General features: G+C 34.5%; 1 protein-coding gene across 8 annotated transcripts in view; it reads left to right on the top strand.

Moving 5' to 3' along the window:
• CDH18 (cadherin 18) overlaps nucleotides 1–20,934 on the top strand; it is a 988,723-nt gene that overhangs the window by 896,255 nt on the left and 71,534 nt on the right. For all 8 annotated transcript variants that reach the window (XM_082453751.1, XM_082453750.1, XM_082453747.1 and 5 more), the window contains one exon: nucleotides 20,024–20,160. In XM_082453751.1, the coding sequence (XP_082309877.1) occupies nucleotides 20,024–20,160 (137 nt within the window). The remainder of the gene's footprint in view (nucleotides 1–20,023; nucleotides 20,161–20,934) is intronic.

A 20,934-nucleotide genomic window follows, 5' to 3' on the forward strand; every position in this document is an offset into this window, starting at 1 on the left:
TTTTAGACATATAAAGATTTTATTGACTCTCACAGTAATTTAAAATGAATTAAATAGTATTTAAAATATTTCTTTTCTATGTTATTTTCTTTTTTTTGCATATATACCATTGTATTCTTTTTTTTTTAACATCTTTATTGGAGTATAATTGCTTTACAATGGTATGTTAGTTTCTGCTATATAAAAAAGTGAATTGGCTATATGCATATGTATATCCCCATATCCTCTCCCTCTTGTGTCTCCCTCCCACCCTCCTTATCCCACCCCTCTAGGTGGTCACAAAGCACCGAGCTGATCTCCCTGTGTTATGCAGCTGCTTCCCACTAGCTATCTATTTTACCTTTGGTACTTTATATATGTCCACGTCACTCTCTCACTTCGTCCCAGCTTACCCTTCCCCCTCCCCATGTCATCAAGTCCATTCTCTACATCTGCGTCTTTATTCCTGTCCTGCCCCTAGGTTCATCAGAACCTTTTTTTTTTTTTTTTTAGATTCCATATATATGTGTTAGCATACAGTAATTGTTTTACTCTTTCTGACTTACTTCACTCTGTATGACAGACTACAGGTCCATTCACCTCACTACAAATAACTCAATTTCGTTTCTTTTTATGGCTCAGTAATATTCCATTGTATATATGTGCCACATGTTCTTTATCCATTCATCTGTTGATGGACACTTAAGTTGCTTCCATGTCCTGGCTATTGTAAATAGAGCTGCAATGAACATTGTGGTACATGACTCTTTTTGAATTATGGTTTTCTCAGGCTATAAGCCCAGTAGTGGGATTGCTGGGTCATATGGTAATTCTATTTTTAGTTTTTTAAGGAACCTCCATACTGTTCTCCATAGTGGTTGTATCAATTTACATTCCCACCAACAATGCAAGAGGGTTCCCTTTTCTCCACATCCTCTCCAGCATTTATTGTTTCTAGATATTTTGATGATGGCCATTCTGACTGGTGTGAGGTGATATCTCTTTGTAGTTTTGATTTGCATTTCTCTAATAATTAGTGGTGTTAGGCATCTTTTCATGTGTTTGTTGGCAATTTGTATATCTTCTTTGGAGAAATGTCTATTTAGGTCTTCTGCCCATTTTTGGATTGGGTTGTTTCTTTTTTTGATATTGAGCTGCATGAGCTGCTTGCATATTTTGGAGATTAATCCTTTGTCAGTTACTTCATTTGCAAATATTTTCTCCCATTCTGAGGGTTGTCTTTTGATCTTGTTTATGGTTTCCTTTGCTGTGCAAAAGCTTTTGTTTCATTAGGTCCCAATTGTATATTTTTGTTTTTATTTCCATTTCTCTAGGAGGTGGGTCAAAAAGGATCTTGCTGTGATTTATGTCATAGAGTGTTCTGCCTATGTTTTCCTCTAAGAGTTTTATATTGTCTGGCCTTACATTTAGGTCTTTAATCCATTTTGAGTTTATCTTTGTGTATGGTGTTAGGGAGTGTTCTAATTTCTGTCTTTTACATGTAGCTGTCCAGTTTTCCCAGCACCACTTATTGAAGAGGCTGTCTTTTCTCCATTGTATATGCTTGCCTCCTTTATCAAAGATTCGGTGACCGTATGTGCGTGGTTTTATCTCTGGGCTTTCTATCCTGTTCCATTGATCTATATTTCTGTTTTTGTGCCAGTACCATACTGTCTTGATTACTGTAACTTTGTAGTATAGTCTGAAGTCAGGAAGCCTGATTCCTCCAGCTCTGTTTTTCTTTCTCAAGATTGCTTTGGCTATTTGGGGTCTTTTGTGTTTCCATACAAACTATGAAATTTTTCGTTCTAGTTCTGTAAAAAATGCCATTGGTAGTTTGATAAGCATTGCATTGAATCTGTAGATTGCTTTGGGTAGTAGAGTCATTTTGTTCAAGAATGTTAGTTCTTCCAATCTGAGAACATGGTATATCTCTCCATCTGTTTGTATCATCTTTAATTTCTTTCATCAGTATCTTATAGTTTTCTGCCTACAGGTTTTTGTCTCCCTAGGTAGGTTTATTCCTAGGTATTTTATTCTTTTTGTTGCAATGGTAAATGGGAGTGTTTCCTTAATTTCTCTTTCAGATTTTTCATCATTAGTGTATAGGAATGCAAGAGATTTCAGTTCATTAATTTTGTATCCAGCTACTCTATCAAATTCACTGATTAGCTCTAGTAGTTTTCTGATAGCATCTTTAGGATTCTGTATGTATCATATCATGTTATTTGCAGTGACAGTTTTACTTCTTCTTTTCCAATTTGGTTTCCTTTTATTTCTTTTTCTTCTCTGATTGCTGTGGCTACAACTTCCAAAACTATGTTGAATAATAGTGGTGAGAGCAGGCAACCTTGTCTTGTTCCTGATCTTAGAGGAAATGGTTTCAGTTTTTCACCATGGAGAACAATGCTGGCTGTGCGTTTGTCATATATGGCCTTTATTATGTTGAGGTACGTTCCCTCTATGCCTACTTTCTGGAGAATTTTAATCATAAATGGGTGTTGAATTTTGTCAAAAGGTTTTTCTGCATCTATTGAGATTATCATATGGTTTTTATCCTTCATTTTATTAATATAGTGTATCACATTGATTGATTTGCATATATTGAAGAATCCTTGCATTCCTGGGGTAAACCCCACTTGATCATGTTGCATGATCCTTTTAATGTGCTGTTGGATTCTGTTTGCTAGTATTTTGTTGAGGATTTGTGCATCTATATTCATCAGAGATATTGACCTATAGTTTTCTTTTTTGGGGACATCTTTGTCTGGTTTTGGTGTAAGGGTGATGTTGCCTTGTAGAATGAGTTTGGGAGTGTTCCTCTCTCTGCTATATTTTGGAAGAGTTTGAGAAGGACAGGTGTTAGCTCTTCTCTAAATGTTTAATAAAATTCTCCTGTGAAGCCATCTGTTCCTGGGCTTTTGTTTGTTAGAAGATTTTTAATCACAGTTTCAGTTTCAGTGCTTGTGGTTGGTCTGTTTATATTTTCTATTTCTTCCTGGTTCTGTCTTGGAAGGTTGTGCTTTTCTAAGAATTTGTCCATTTCTTCCAGGTTGTCCATTTTATTGGCATAGAGTTGCTTTAGTAATCTCTCATGATCCTTTGTATTTCTGCAGTGTCAGTTGTTACTTCTCCTTTTTCATTTCTAATTCTGTTGATTGGAGTCTTTTCCCTTTTTTTCTAGATGAGTTTGGCTAATGGTTTATCAATTCTGTTTATCTTCTCAAAGAACCAGCTTTTAGTTTTATTGATCTTTGCTATTGTTACCTTTATTTCATTTTCATTTTTTTCTGATCTGATCTTTAGGATTTCTTTCCTCTGCTATCTTTGGGGGGTCATTGTTCTTCTTTCTCTAAATGCTGTAGGTGTAAGTTTAGGTTGTTTGTTTGAGATTTTTCTTGTTTCTTGAGGTAGGATTGTATTGCTATAAACTCCCCTCTTAGACTGCTTTTGCTGCATCTCATAGGTTTAGCGCTGCCGTGTTTTCATTGTCATTTGCTTCTAGGTATGTTTTGATTTTCTCTTTGATTTCTTCAGTGATCTCTTGGTTATTTATTAACATATTGTTTAGCCTCCATGTGGTTGTACTTTTTACATTTTTTTTTTACTGTAACTGATATTAGTCTCGTAGTGTTGTGGTCAGAAATGATACTTGATAAGTTTTCAATTTTCTTAAATTTACCAAGGCTTGATTTGTGACCCAAGATATGATCTATCCTGGAGAATGTTCTATGAGCACTTGAGAAGAAAGTGTATTCTGTTGTTTCTGGATGGAATGTCCTATAAATAGCAGTTAAGTCCATCTTTTTTAATGTGTCATTTAAAGCTTGTGTTTTCTTATTTATTTTCATTTTGGCTGATATGTCCATTGGTGAAAGTGGGATGTTAAAGTCCCCTACTGTTATTGTGTTAATGTCAATTTTCCCTTTTATGGCTGTTAGCATTTGCCATATGTATTGAGGTGCTCCTATATTGAGGTGCATAAATATTTACAATTGTTATATCTTTACAATTGTTATATCTTCTTCTTAGATTGATCCCTTGATCATTATATAGTGTCTTTCTTTGTCTCTTATAATAGTCTTTATTTTAAAGTCTATTTTGTCTGATATGAGAATTGCTACTCCAGCTTTCTTTGATTTCCATTTGCATGCAATATCATTTTCCATCCCCTCACTTTCAGTCTGTGTGGGTCTCTAGGTCTGAAGTGGGTCTCTTGTAGATAGCATATATACGGGTCTTGTTTTTGTGTCCATTCAGCCAGTCTATGTCTTTTGGTTGGAACATTTAGTCCATTTATATTTAAGGTTATTATCGAGATATATGTTCCTATTACCATTTTCTTAATTGTTTTGGGTTTGTTATTGTAGGTCTTTTCCTTCTCTTGTGTTTCCTGCCTAGAGAAGTTTCTTTAGCATTTGTTGTGAAGCTGGTTTGGTGGTGCTGAATTCTGTTAACTTTTGTTTATCTGTAAAGGTTTTAATTTCTCCATCAAATCTGAATGAGATCCTTGCTGAGTATATTAATCTTGGTTTAGGTTTTTCCCTTTCATCACTTTAAATATGTCCTGCCACTCCCTTCTGGCTTGCAGAATTAGTGCTGAAAAATCAGCTGTTAACCTTGTGGGGATTCCCTTGTATGTTATTTGTTGCTTTTCCCATTGCTGCTTTTAATATTTTTTCTTTGTATTTAATTTTTGATACTTTGATTAATATGTGTCTCGACGTGTTTCTCTTTGGATTTATCCTGTATGGTACTCTCTGTCCTTCTTGGACTTGATTGACTATTTCTTTTCCCATGTTAGGAAAGTTTTCCACTATAATCTCTTCAAATATTTTCTCAGACTCTTTCTTTTTCTCTTCTTCTTGGACCCCTATAATTTGCATGTTGGTGCATTCAATGTTGTCCCAGAGGTCTCTGTGACTGTCCTCAATTCTTTTCATTCTTTTTTCTTTTTTCTGCTCCCTGGCAGTTATTTCCACCATTTTATCTTCCAGTTCACTTATCCGTTCTTCTGCCTCAGTTATTCTGATATTGATTCCTTCTAGAGTATTGTTCATTTTAATTTCAGTTATTGTGTTGCTCATCACTTTGTTTGCTCTTTAGTTCTTCTAGATGCTTGTTAAATGTTTCTTGTATTTTCTCCATTCTGTTTCTGAGATTTTGGATCATCTTTACTATCGTTACTCTGAATTCTTTTTCAGGTAGGTTGCCTATTTTGTCTTCATTTATTTGGTCTTGTAGGTTTTTGCCTGTTCCTTTGTCTGTAACATATTTTTTTGTTGTTTCTTTCTTTTTTTTTTTTTTTTTTTTGATGGGTGGTGCTGTATTCCTGTCTTACTGGTTGTTTGGCCTGAGACATCCAGCACTGGAGTTTGCAGGCAGTTGGATAGAACTGGGTCTTGGTGCTGAGATGAGGACGTCTGGTACACCTCACTCCAATTAATATTCCCTGCCGTCTGAGGTTCTCTCTTAGTCCAGCGGTTTGGACTCAGAGCTCCCACCACAGGAGCTCGGGCCAGAACTCCACCCTGGGAACCAATATTTTGCAAGCTCCCATTCCCTAGTTTTATCTCTTGGCTCCCATCTAGTCACTTCGCATTTTTGGCATCTTTATTCAGAGAGACTCTTCTCCTGGAGCCACAGAGACAAACTGTTGCAGCCACACATCCCATCCATGTTATTTTCTATTAGTATAATTCAACTATAATCTTAGCTGATTCTTTAACTGAATAAATAACAGATGGGTTTCTGTCAAATTTAGCATACATGTAGCTATCTCCATGAAAATATTGGTGACCACACAGATGAGTTTTTTCCATTTGACTTAATAGATGGGAGCATAATTGACTGGGAAAATTTAGAGAGAAATATTTAATCACAAAGTAGAGACTCTTTGGTATCTTAGCAATAGGAAGTATAAATACACACACACACAAATGAGGGTTTCGGAATAAACATTCAGCTCTGACTCCTTGTTCTGCCACCATGGCTATAAGCCTTTAGGAAATTACTTATCCTTATTTGTGAAAGAACACCACAGATATCTATCTCTCAGAGTTATTGTAAGGGTCTTTCAAGCTATGTGCTTTAAGTGCTAAGCAGAGTGGTCTGCACCTAATAGTCACTCAATAAATGCTAACTTGTCCAAGGCAAGTTAGAGACTCATTTCTGAAGACAGGAAGACCAATGTGGGAATTCTGGGGACTTGATTTACGAGCTGTGTCATCTTATACAGTCATTCAACCTTGCTGAGTCTTGCTATCAAATATATGAACAAGGAATAATAATGCTGCATACATATATTGAGGGAATTAAATTAGATTGACAGAAAGTACTTAGCATAGTCAGCAAGTGCTCACTGACTAATATTTTATTATTGTCATATGTCATGCAAAGATAATTAAATGTTTCCTTGCATAATAAGAAGGGTGTTTGGTTTGTTGTTTGTTTTTTTTTTGTCTCAATTATGACAAATTCAAAGAATTGCATAATGTATAAAACTCTTTAGTTACCCTGTATTTATACCCTCGGATAATCCTAAGGTCCTAGAAAGTCTGAACTCTGAAACAAATCTGTCTGCTTTTTCTCAAGTTTGTCTTCTCACTCTCTTTAGTTCTCATCCATTTTAACAAAAGCTAATATGATAAGTATTCTCTTTGATACCTATGTAATGTTTGTAAAGTGTTTCCATTTTCTTTTATATAAGCATGATTGTTCTTAAGTTTTTAAAAAATGGCCACAGCACTCATGCATGGAGAGAAACAATTTTCCAAGCACAGAGGTATGTATTAAACAATTCTGCTTCAACTGTGAATGCAGTAACGTTACCTTGTTAGTTGAGAACCCTTCTGTCACACTGAGAACAAGAGCTGGACATTGCTTGAAGCAGGATAGACAAAGTATACGATATAATAGGCATAAACCCAGTTGTGAAAATTGATCTTTAATTAAGCGATGCAAGCAGAAGTTGATATGCTTATTTGTCCAAGCACAGGAAAGACCACGATGCTTCATCATTCCATAGAATGCATATTTTAATAGCATTTTTGACCCTTAATAGGGAAAATGTGTCTACATTGAAAGTTAGCATTATAAAGATATTTATAAATGTGGCCATTTACCAAAAGGAGCCAACAGCTTTTGATAGTAAAAATATTTCATGCTGTGAGTTTGATGTGGAAATATTTGATAAACATTGATAAGACTTTTTAAAAAAAAACTAAGACTTGATATCAATGATGCATTCTATATTTTTAATTAAAGGAGGTGGGAGGTACATTGATTTTTTTTTAAAGTGATATTTAAAGCACCTTATTATATGCAAATATTATGATATTCCTCAGGATAAAGAAATTAAACACATGCACACACACACACAGAGCAGCTTGAAGTCCAGTGGAGAGAAAAAATTTACATTCTTTGATAAGGGTGATAAAAGTCTGATACATACGTAGGGAATAAGTATGCCTGACATCTTCCGGAGGGAATGAGTTGAGGAAGATTGAATTGAAGCTCAAAACCCAGGTTAAGGATTAGACAGGTGAAGAACAGAGAACATAACTGCAGTTTGTTGTGTACACAAGGAGCTTAGGTTACCTGTGTGGGAATAGCAAATAATGAGGTTGTAAAAAGATGCTTTAGAGAGATCATGAAAAGGCTTTGCGCTTTGCGCTTGGAAAAGGCTTTCCAAGCTGACATCTTGGAAATTTATCCTGACAGCAGTGTCAGTGGGGGGAAAAGATAAATCAGAGATGCATAAGTCAGTTTAATAAGAAACAGTGATAGGAAGATTTGCATTTCAAAATAAATAATAATGAAATTTCAGAATGCTGTAAAGGGTGGAATATATGTTCCAAAAAGGTAGACCAAAGGAGGAAAAATTGAGGTCAGGGACAAACTTGTTTCAATGTTGCTCTATATATCCCAACATACCAGAAAAAAAAAAACCTATTCCACATAAAACAGTGGTCACCCAAGGGCAAAATCCCCCCTACCGGGGGACATTTGACAATGTCTGAAGACGTGTTTGGCTGTCACAACTGCGTGTGGAATGCTACCATCATTTGTAGGTAGAGGTCAGGGATGGTTCTGAACATCCTACAGCTCACAAATGAGTCCCCACAACAGAGAATTATCTGGTCCAGAATATCAGTGGTGCTGAGTTTGAAAAACCCTCACCCAGAGTAAACCAAACTGGGTAGTACATTGGTAAAATGGGGGTGCTAATTATACTCATGGAAAGAAATTTGGAAAACATACTTTTGGGAAATACATACCAGCATGTATGTTTCACACATATGTGTATTCATGTGAATGTTTCAACATATGTTTCATTTAGTAAAAAACTACAAAAAAAAATTTATGTATAATGGTTCCATTATATTGTTAATTGCCTTGGTAATTGCTCTATATTATTGGGAGCATTTAATTGAACACCAGCTATGTTACACACATTCGCCCAGTTGTTGCTATGTAAAGGTGACGGGTATATTGTCTTTAAATGCAAATATTGAGAAACACAAATCCATTAGCATGTACATTATTCTTTCTGCTTTGTTTTGGTTAGACAACTAAAATGAATCCTTCCAAAGCTGCCTTAAAATAATCAGTCTCCATAGCTGGTGTTTGGGGGCATAACTTACATAATATTTGTTCTTGATTTTAACAAAAGTGTGTCATTTACATGGGCCTCTAGGTGCAAACAGTGAATAAAGCAGAAAACATTAACAAATACAAAAGTAACCCTCATACTTCCACCTTTCCCAGGGACCAAATGTTTGTACTGATTAAGGAGGCGCACATTGAGAGATGTACCTTGCCATGTGCCCTGAAATGCAATTAACTGCAAGTCGGTAGAATTGATAATGAAAGGGAGTTTGAGTCTTACAGGCATTTGTGAAAAGCTTCCTGACTTTTCTTTTGTATTTCCATTTTCTAAACTATTAGTAAGATTCTTCAGATTTCTAAGAGCATGTCATGTCTAGCTTTTGTCTTTTTTAACTCAAAACAAGGATATGCAATTTACAGCAATATCATCATCAACTTTCTTAAAAATAAAATCAGAACCAGGCTGTTTACCAGTAGTGAAGAAACCTTGATTTAAACTGGCTGTGCTCACTTGCTGGCATATTGGAAATGGAATTCAGGAATTTCCTGAGTAGCTACTGACAGATGAGCAGTCCTATGATGGACACGAGAAGCAGGAGAGTTTTCTGAAAATGTGACCCTATATCATGTGGCTATTAAAAACAGTGACCATTTGCTGCTTGCTATCTGTGGGCCAGGGGTTTGTAACAGCCTGCCCCAAACCCTTGTAACAACCCTAATGAGTCAGCAATATTAGTCCCATTCTATAGATGAAGAAACTAAGGTACAGACAGGTAATTTGGCCAAATTTACATAGTGATAAAGTGGCAGATCCAGAATTTAAACCCAGTTTTGCTTTACTACAAAAACCCTGTTTTTTTAAAGCCCCCAAATCTGCCTCTTGTATATTTCAACTAATAATAATAATAAACTGCATTTACAGAAGCCTGATACCACAAAGTAGGAAACTAATGTTTCCCATGTTCAGATGTGTTTCATACTCTGGGAAAAAGAGATGCTGAAGAGAATTCCATTTTTAACTCTAGCATCTCACGAAAAAAACTGTTATTTATTTTAGAGTTTCTCCATATTGTAAAGTCAAAGACTTATGCCACTTGATTTAGTGCAACATAAAGAAAATTATTGAAGCCCTCAATTAATAATTCTCATAGGATGAAGAGCCTTAGTATGAATTTATATGAGTAAGTATATCCCCCGATCTTTACTTCTTTTCTACTGTGATTTATAATCTGCATTTATCTATACATTTATTTATTGGTAAAAATTTTAATATTTTCTTTGTATAGTAACTTTAAAGCCATCAGAAAGAAATATTAAAAAATCTTGCAAAATTTTTCAAATGCTTACCTTGACATTATTTAGGAAACAATAGCCAATATATATGCTAACATAAGAAATAAAATTGTGATCAGGTTTGGAAATATTTGCTAAATTAAAAAAAATCTTTCTAAAATATCTTTAAAAAAAAAAGAATATTTGCAGAGAATTAGAAGTCATTACTCATCCTGTTTGGAGTTTAATTGTAGCCTCAGAGAATAAATGATTCCAGTATATTCATGGCATCCTTATTAGTGTGTTGTTTTCTTACACATTTCTGAAAGTTTCACATAGCTCATGATGAGATGGCAGTTAGGAATACCTCATTAATTTGGGATGTTATAATAGCAAAAAATAGATATTTCAAAATAATGACAAGGTCATATGGCAAACTTGAAAAAGAAAGTAAAAATTTTTGATTAAGGAAGTTTGAATACAGGATTCAAACTTCTGAAAAGAAAGACAAGAATACTCAGAAAATGTGTAACAAAATATATTCATATTAAACTGAGTTTTTATTCTATAGACCAAATTGACTTATAAAAGTTTAGCTTAGTGAAAGTCAAAATATCTTAATTGGACCTTTAATAGAAAACCTTAATATACCCTCCTCAAAACTGTCATAGTCTTCTGATACAAAGGAGATAACTCATTAAGGATACTTCATGCAAACTGAGTTCAGATAGAAAGCAGGCTTCCATTTAAAACCGGAAGTCTGTCTTTGACTTGTGTTTTGTCATTTATCACATTGCAGATGACAAAGTTAGCACATTTAGATTGACCAATACTTTACTGTGAAACGTCATGTGACTATGGCATTTGAGAATGTGAAGGGACCTAAAGATGACCAAGACAATCCCGTTCTTAACAGAAATGAAGATATCATAGACCGAGATGCCTGAGTGACTGTCTCCCAATCACACAGCTAACTAACCATAGCGATTGGATAGAATGTGGTCACTTTCACCATGCTTCAATAAAGATACAGAAGACCCCTGAACATTTTTCCATTTGGGGCTCAAATTTACCTAACAGCCTAGAATGTGACGGTAACCACCCCGAGTCAGAGTCCTGACACCAGAAGGAGAACCTATTTCCCGGGTGGGCATGTGTAACTCATTTAGCCCTGGAATGAATGCCTAAATCCAGGCTTAGTGACGTCTGTTAGTCTACTGACTGGAGACTAAAACATCCAAATAGCTTTCATGTAAATTTTTCAAAGAAATTTTAAAAAAATGCTTAAAATGGTTCCATAGCATTTCCAGAACTCAAGATTACTGGAATTTTAAAAATCTTAATTACTTAGAGGCATAAATAACAGGCAGAAACATATTTTCTTGTGTAGAGATTTTACTTCTTTAGGTGCTTTTGTTTCTTTGGATCGAGGTTTTGGTTCAGGAAGTTAAAAAGCTTTCCAAAATATCTTTGTGCTATGTGTGTGCTGCCCATTTTATTAAACACAATACACTACCAAGTGACAAATGATCCCTATGTTCTATTTTTTTTTAGAAAGATTATTTTCTGGATGCATGACTTGTGGAATAAATTGCATCCCCAAAGTGAGCTAAGGGAATCTTAAATTTTTTTAATGAATAAAAAAATTATTCATTTTTTCAGTATAGCTATACTACAGGTATACTGCTGGTGTGTGACTTTTTGTTAAATTAAAGATAAGGCCAAGCTGCTATAATATCCCAAAGGGTGTATATTGATTAAACTTTATCCCATCTATTGATCATAGTCAGTAAAACTTACAAAAACAGCTGTTTGGGAGGCAAAATCTCAAATATATTTGCTTAACCACTCACATTCTGTATGTACAAGTATCAAAAGTGTGACAACTGAAAGACATCTTCTACACTTTTAACCAACAGATGTTTCTCAAAGTAAATCACTGTAAAAATAGATTTCCATTACATAAGTTTTAAATTAATTTTTATGGTGATATGGACAGACTATAATGAAAATAATAAGTGCCTCTGAGGACTGAAATTTTGTTATCGAAGTGAAAAATAACTTTTCTAATGTACTTTAACATGACTAATAATTATCTTGAATCTATGCCTATATAATCAAAGGGAAATTGAGTGTCAAATGATGAACTGGGTAATTTGTTTAAAGTAGCTTCTGTTGAAGAAAATACTTGAATAGAGGTAATCATTATTGAGATTGACTGCTTCCTGCGGTCATAACTTGTCTGCCTATTTGTTTGCCCACAAATTCTAATTTTAACAATAAATTTTCATTTTATTTCAATGTAATGCATTTTCTTTTCACTTTGCCCATTGCACTAAAACGTATTTACTAGAACTATGAAATGGTGCATATATTGAATGACAGAACAGAGAGTAGTTGTAGGAATAAAAATTGTAACCCAGGTTTATAAACTATAGTGGCAACTTTGCAAGATCTCCTGTGTTAAAAGGACCTATTTCTCTGCCAGCGTGAAATTAGTCAGGGTTTGAATATGGAATTGTCAAATTAGAGGGCTCTAAAGGACTAGTGGACAAATCTGAGCTGGCACAAGCTTAATTGCACTTCCTCTGGTCTATAGCCAGGAGATTATCAATCCCCCATAGGTAACATCTTATTGATCATTGATCATACAATTTCCTAAGTAGCATTTAGTATATTGGTTTGGCCAAAAAGTTCGTTCAGGTTTTTCCCTTCAGAAAAACCCAAGCGAACTTTTTGGCCAACCCAGTAGATATTATCTTGACACCTACTTCATGGAGGATGTGGTGAGCTTATAGTGGTGGTCGGGTTATAATGTGCTGTAATCATCATATTAGAGTAGCCCTTGAATCTGCCTCAATATTTCCACTCTCGTACTAACCCTTTTGGTCACATATGCTGTAGATTTGTCTAAAGCATCAGCTAGATGTACTATGGAGTGGCTTTTTTTCTTAGATTCAACATGAGGTCTAAAGAAATGGGCGTTAAAAATGATAATTGTATTACAACTAAAAATTAGTCTGAGAACTATAAGTTAAATGAAATACTGTAAACAGTGTACATTTATTTGTCCTTCTTGCAATATTTAGATATCTCTCAATGAAAGGAAAACACAAACTAAGTACACACTGTAAAAAAAAAGTTTATTTCCTGAGTTATTATAACAAATTTCAAACACAATATTAAGAATATGTATAAAGGATAACGTTAGGAATCTATAAAATCGTAATCTCTATATGAAAACATACTGCTCTTGATAAGTAAAGCATAATGATTTACTGGCCCGATTATTTCCACCAAAATATTTACAAAAGAAGTAAAGACTACAATGAAATGCCTTACTTAATTTTACATTAGGTATTAACAGGTTCTTCTTTATATTTGTTGAATGCCTGGTTAGATTATTCATTCGCTTATGAGGCAAAGTCATACACCTATGCTATTCAGGTGGATGAAAAAGAGCTTTATTCTCATAAACTTTCCAAATGAAAGTTGACTCATGTGCATGGAGGAGGAAATTAAAAATAATTTAGTTTTCTGACAGATTTCTTTTTTTTAGAAATGGACAGCAGTTCATGCTATTTGTATGGAGACTCTTGTTCATTCAATAGTAACCCTTATTCAGATCCCACTGTGTTCACATACTTTGCCGGAAGAAAAAGACAAACAAACAAAGAAATGAAAAACAAAAAAAGCATTTACTGTTTTTGAAGTGTCTCAACAAAATAGACCCAAGTTTTCCAAGAAAGGAAAAAAAGAGAAAACCATCCTAAGAGACATTAAGACAAGTAACAGTTATCTACTGAGGCATATCACTTGATACTCAAGCATAAAATACTTTCATATATTACCTCACTTTATTGTCAAAATAAAATTATGATGTAGGTGGTATCTCCATTATGCTAACAAAGAAAGCTCAGAGAGGTGATACATTCCTTAAGGTCATAGGGCTAATAAGTGGTTTTATCTGTGATGAACATCACGTTTACTTGGTTTCCAAGCCTGTGTTTATTCTCTTACTATTGATCCATGCCATTTTCACAGTATGATGGATCTATTTTAGGAAAAAATTTCCATAGACTTCATCTTTACGTAGTGAATGAATCAAGGCCAGGATCTACAGTTTATTATACACTGAGGAAAATAATGTAGGAGATGTTTTTCAGTGGGCTGAAGAGGTTATTACCTCTATGATATCTGAAAATTGGGAAATTTGTTTTGGGTAAACCTTCCTTGGCATTCTTTTCGTCTATTAATCTTCGAAAACCAACCTATGCAGAAGTTCACTGTGGGTTGAATTTTTCCCCACCAACCACCTCTAATCTCTCTCTCAAGCATTCTCTCATTGGTTTAGTTGATGATATGATTGAATCAATATTCATTCCATATCAAAGAATATTTTATTTTAAAGTAAGTTCTTCTACTCTAGTGTAACACTGTGTAGGGGTAGTAATGTTGACTGGGGCATTAATGTGGGAGTGAAGGAGGGAACTTCTGTCTGTATCCTACCTACAATCTCAACATGAAGCCTCTCTCTTTCTTCCTCTCTTACTAGTCTAATACCAGAATAATAGTGGTCTGAAAAATGCCACCACAGTTCACAAACCAGAGCTAAGATATCTCTGTCTCTCTCTCATCTGAAATTACTAAATTTTATACTTTCTAGATAATCTCTAATGCACATCTCTCCTGTTACTTATCCTTCAAGACTGATCACACCCATGTTTTCCCTGAAGACTTGAATTGCTTAGAATTTTACTCTGACCTCTGATTTTAAACTCTCTGAGCATCAATCAGTATTACCTTGCAAACACTTCCTTTTTCTTTTTTGCCTACTTGTTTCCCTAACTAAATCATGTCTAAATAATTCTCAGGTCTTGCTATTTCCTCTCTTTTAAATATTTCTTGTTCCTTTCTTGTACTCCTTCAAATAAATATCTGTTGAATGAATGGGTAAAGCTTCAAATATTGTCTACTTTAAAAAAAGGTCTTATAAATATTTCTTAATTTTTTAAACTTGTTTTGGGGACAAGTTATTTTTTGTTTTGTTTTGTTTTATTTTTTAATGTGCTTGCATTTATTTATTTATTGATTTATTGATTGATTGATTGATTGCCATGCCCTGGAGCATGTGGGATCTTAGTTCCCTGACCAGGGATCAAACCTGCACCCCCTGCAGTGGAAGCAAGGTATCCTAACCATCGGACCACCAGGGAATTCCCAATATTTCTTAATTGACTGTATTTATTTTTAATCTCTTGCACTAACTAGCTCTTTGATGTTGAATAAAATTCTCCATCACCCTGTGCATCGGTTTTCTCCTCTATAAAAAAGTGTCTATTAATAGTACCTATCTCATCCAGTTGTTCTGGGTATGTAATAAACTAATGTTTAGAACACACTTAAAGCACAATATAGTACACTGTGAGGGATCCATAAGTGTTAGCCTTTATTATCTCATATCAGTTTGCTTTTGTAAATAACTTATAAATGTGTATAAGTGTTTCCTCCCATTCTCAAATATCATCTCTATATAGTCTTATGTTAAGGGGGAAAGTAGAATTTGAAGAATATCTTTAAACATCTTACCCAGTTATATACACTATAGCCTCAATTTACATTGGTTCATTTTTGATAGCTATGAACTAAGATATTTTAAAAAAATTCTCAAAACTCTAATTCCTTAGGCTTCATAATCAATTCTGATTTAGAACCTATATCACCTAGGCAAATGGTTACTTTATTTTATATTTGCTGGATATATCTAAGGATGTCAAATTAATATTAACATTTGCAAAAAACCTTAATATATATATATAAGTTAATGAAGTATTAAGATGTTGTGTTTACTTTTTGAAGGTTTGTGAAGGAAATAAATGTATTTTATTACAAAAATATTTTGAAAAGTTACCTACTGAGAATATTTTATCTATTTTTTTTTTTTTTGATAAACAGTTTTATGGACCCATGTAACTCCTTAATTTTAAATAATTAGCACTGGATCATTGTACATATAACCCCCCCCCCACCCAAATAGTTTTGAATAGTTTCTTTCACATTTCTGTTTTCCCTTTTTCTGTGTTTTTATTACTATGGCTAGGCAGAAATCGAAGGGTACTTAAGCAGAACTATTTAGTTCTCCTTGAGTCGAAATTCAATTGCAATTCCATGAATAAGACTTTTTGGCTCAAAGCATTGCCCTAATATCTAGCCCTTATGTTGCAGATTTCCCAAGGGAGTTAGGTCATATAGAAAACTAAGAAGTAAATAACTTGAGTCTGAGGACACATGCCTCACATTATACCTACCATTTAAACATAGGTTATATATTTTTCAAATTCAAATAAAAAAATATGTATTCTAAAAGTATTTAACCACAAGTACTAGCACTTAATGTTAGAAAGCTCTGTGTGAAGTGCCTAAGGGAGAGGGGATTGTTCTGATAAAGAGGCTGTACATTTTCAAAGTCTTAATTTAGCTTATAGACAGAAGAAAACCCATTTTCTTCCAGACTGACAGCTGTGGAGTGATCAGATTTCTAAAATGAGGCATGTTCTTCTATATTACACAGGGTTGCATTGATAACAATGTAATCTGAGCTTTGCTGATAGTTGCTGCAGGACACATTGAAGTTGAATAATATTTTTCAATTTTAGGTCCAACTTTAGAATTCAGGAACCATTATTCTTAAACTACCCAAAAATGGAAAGTGTCTTGAAGACAGGTTTCTTTAGATGATATAATAACCAGATTGCCAACTGATTACATTTTAAAGCATGTTATTCTTTTCGTGTGACAAGATTTCTCACATCTCCTTAGCAATTCAGACTTCATCGGCGTCAGGACCCTGGGGGAGGATATTATGAGAAGGTTTTTTTGTGATATAAGCTCAAGTCAAAGAAAGTGAATCAGTTTCAGTGCACCATGGCCTAGTGCTTTGGGAAAGCCCGATGGCATACCTCTTTACCACTATTCTGTGGTGTCTGGATCGCGTGTCTCTTTGAATCACATTTGCTTTGTACTCCTATCTTTTCTCATTTAAATTGATTTTGCATGTTGAATTTTCTTTAATTAACCTCTATTTATTATTAGAACAACCGGTACACAAAATAGCCAATTCCTTGTTTTGATCACACAGTTTCAAGTGATGTATTCTGTTTTTGTCAGGTGTTATTTTCATTAAATGAGCTCCTAGATTTCTTGGGATGCTCTATAACTTGGATCTCTGTGGTGCTATTAATATCTTCTGCTATGTTTGCGCATGTGTGTCCACAGGTTGTTATGAGGTTTATACCTGAGCAATATGTTCTAGGTACCCTGTTAACACCGTATGCCGATGCAAGGCACAAGTTGTATTTCAGTTATGCTTATACTCTGTTCTAGAATGTATGATGAAGTTTGTAATATTTCCATCACCACAATCACCTATCTTCTGAGATTTTCCTCATGTTAAAATGGAAGAAGTGTCTCTGTTACTTTCAGTGGAAATCCTTATATTTGTGCTCTGGAACCCAGTCTGTTCACCTTCTCATGAATTTTCTTTTTTTAGATATCCCCCCCCCCCTTTTTTTTTTTTTTTGGCTGCACCACATGGCATGTGGGATCTCAGTTCCCTGACCAGGGATCGAACCCCCACCCCCGCGTTGGAAGTGTGGAATCTTAACCACTGGATTGCCAGGGAAGTCCCCTTTTTTTCCTCCCTCTTTCAAAATTATTATTTTCTTCAGCAAAGACAGTGACTAATATTTCCCATATCAGAAAAACATTAATTTGTTGAACCCACTTCTCTGATGACATAAGGCACCATTTTTCTCATCTTTCCTTCAGGTGCTGTTATCTGATAAAGTCTCAGGACTCATGAGCTTCCTATATTCACATTCAATATACTTTTGAATCCACTACAGTAAAACTCCCATCCTTTCATATTTTATTGCAACTACTCTTTTCAAATTAACCAATGGTTTCCATCCTGTCAAATCCAATTCAGCCTTTACTAACCTCACTCAACTTAATAAAATTTACCTCAGCTGTCCACTTAGAACACTCCTTTCTTGACTTCTATGCCTCCTCTCCCTCCCAGTTTTCCTTCTCCCCTGGGCTGTTCCTCTCCTTTCGCTGGTACCTTCTCCTATTCAGATGATGGACTGCTTTAGACTCAAAAGATTGGGTGCTGTACTGCTCAATCTTTCCCTTCCTTTTCTCTTACAATTCTCTCCCAGATGAGATTGTTCCCATTACTTTACATTTAGGCTGATCTATCTCAAATTTATATTTCCTGTTCATTCAGAAAGTACACTTGAACTCCACACCCATTTCTAATTTTCTTCTTTTTATTCCATACGTTTATTTAATTGACATCTAAGATATAACATGTCAAAATCATTGACTTCTCCCAAACTCTTTTTCTCCCAAAGGGAATCTTTCCCCTAACTTTTTATCCAGCTCCATGAATGGGCTTATTAATTACGTGCTAGATCAAATATACAGATACAACACAAAAATTGAGTCATTTGTAATTTCTTCTTTTTACCAATGCCACTACAACAAAAAGCTTTATAGGTTGTAGTCAATATATAGCACTATTTTATACACTTCATTTTCTTCTAATTTTTCCATTTTTTTCCATGATGACATCATTTCTTTTCTGAATTGTTTTTAACATTCTACAATCCAAGATTCAAAGCAGCCACTGTCATTTTTCCAGAATGTAAATAGATCCATTATTCCCTTTGTTAAAAATGTTTTCCCATTGATTTTGTAAAAAATTTAAAACTCTTAACCATGTGCTATAGGACTTGCTCGTCCTATGCCCTAGCCCTCCACTTCATTCATTCTGCCAGCTACATTGAAACACCTATCTGTTTTTAAACCAAGTCAAGCTCTTTCTTTAATTTGGATCTTTGCACTTTAGTTCCCTATATTCAAGTATTCTGCCCCTTGCACTTTTCACATAATAGTTCATCTTTTTTTCTTCAGGTGTAGATGAAATGTCACTTAAGCTAAGATTAATGATGAGGGAAGAAGTATTAGAGGTTTGAGGAGAAAAAAAAACTCATTAAATTGTTTTAGGAATAGTTTGGAACATTTCTAGAACATATGATGATTGTTGACTGTATTATTTATTCACATTTATGTTAATTAACCATTGCTGAATAATGTAAAACCCCAAAACTCAGGGTATAGAAAAAAGTCATGTATAACCATGGTATATGTGTCTGTGAGTTAGCTGAGGATCAACTGAACTAGGCTGACTTCTCTTTGCCAAGTCTGCTCATCTCCAGGGCATTCATTCCTACATTTGCTCATTTACTAGGTAGCTCTACTCTAGGATGGGCAATTCTGCCCTTGGGGCTCATCTTTCTTCTGGGAACCAGTGGACTAGCCCTGGAATGTGCTTCTTATGGTAGTGGCAGAGCATAAGAGGAAACATTTAAAGTCTCATGAAATCTAGACCCAAATGTGGAACAGAACACCATCACTTTCAACTCATTCTATTGTCAAAGTAAGCTGGAGGCCAAACCTAATAGAAGAGAGCCCTACAAAATTACATGAACTAGTGAGGGAAGAAGATTTGTGGCTAAGGATGCAAACTACTTCCTGTTTATTTTCTCATTCTTTGACTAAGCAAGGTGCTAGGTGATGGAGACACAACGGTCATTAATTAAAATGTTTTGTTTTTCATTTTGTATTTATCTTCAAACCTCAGCCATGATGAAATTCCAAGATAAATTAATCTTTGACATCTGTTATCCTAAAAACATTGTACATATAGCAATGAGAAGTTTCATTAAAGGTTTAATTTTTTTCCCCATGTACTCTGGTCTTCACAGAGGCAGTTTTCTTAATCCTTCCCTTATTAATTACTGTGTTTTTGCTATCTACTACCTACTATTCTATTCATGGAGTTTAGTGTTTTGTTTTTTAACTTTTTGAATTAGTAATTGAATTAAACCTTAATTAAAGACTGACAGAAAAATAATTGATATCATTTCTATGCAAATATAAAACAGGTGGGCAAATCTTAAGGGCCAAATATGGGAAGTAAAAATACACATTTCAATATTTGAGTATATTAGATTTAATACCTCCCTTGGTTCAGTTTTCTTTTCTTCATTATAGCATCAAGTAAAAGAGTAACCAATTTTTTTTTTTTTTTCTCTAGATACTTTATCGACTACAATGCTGAAGATGACAGGTTTTTCAACATTGATGCCAACACTGGAACCATTAAGACTACCAAGGTTCTTGATAGAGAAGAAACTCCATGGTACAACATCACAGTTGCTGCTTCAGAAAATGGTAAATTTCTTTACATTATGTACCATAGGAAAGATGTCACTTATACATGAAGATTTATGCTGAGACTTTCTCTGGAGCAGGGCTTTCATGATTTCTATTTTTTATGCCATGATCTAGCGGAGTACATAGCATGAAGTAGATACAATTACTCATTGTCAGATGCAGTGAATAAAGCTTATACCTTTTTCTTTACTTTAATCCCCACATAGTGGTGGAAAATTGGCATCACAGAACACTTAGTCTGCATCACTGAGTCAAAATATTTGGTTCTCTTCTTAATTGTGAGACTTGCTTTGTCATGTGCTTATGCCTTACTTAAGTAGAAGAAGAATACTTCATATACAGTGGAGCAGTTTAGGAAAATAAAGAGAAGAAATGAAAATCTAACATTTGGCTTGAATAATTTTATCAATATAACAACCTTCCTCAAGCTTCAATTAACACTTAGAAATTTTATAGCAAAAGAATAGCTCTTGGAATTTCAACAAGCAGGTCTAAGTTCTTTTCAAGAGACATACATGATATACAACTGAGGAAGGCCATTGTTCCATCCTCATCCAGAACATTGCATTGTGCTAAACACCTAAGTTTTTTTTAAAAAGCATAAATATCAACAATTATCTCTGAGTTCAAAAAGATGTACATAACTGTCTTCAAATGAAATTAGAATAAAACTTTAGGAAAATGGACTACTGTCAAGAAAATGAAGTCTTTCTTTAAATGTTGAGAAATAAATGAAAGGTACAAATTGCCCCAAGTTTAGTGTTATATATA

This window comes from Balaenoptera physalus (assembly GCF_965194825.1).
Source record: "Balaenoptera physalus genome assembly, chromosome: 3".
Taxonomy (NCBI): domain Eukaryota; kingdom Metazoa; phylum Chordata; class Mammalia; order Artiodactyla; family Balaenopteridae; genus Balaenoptera; species Balaenoptera physalus.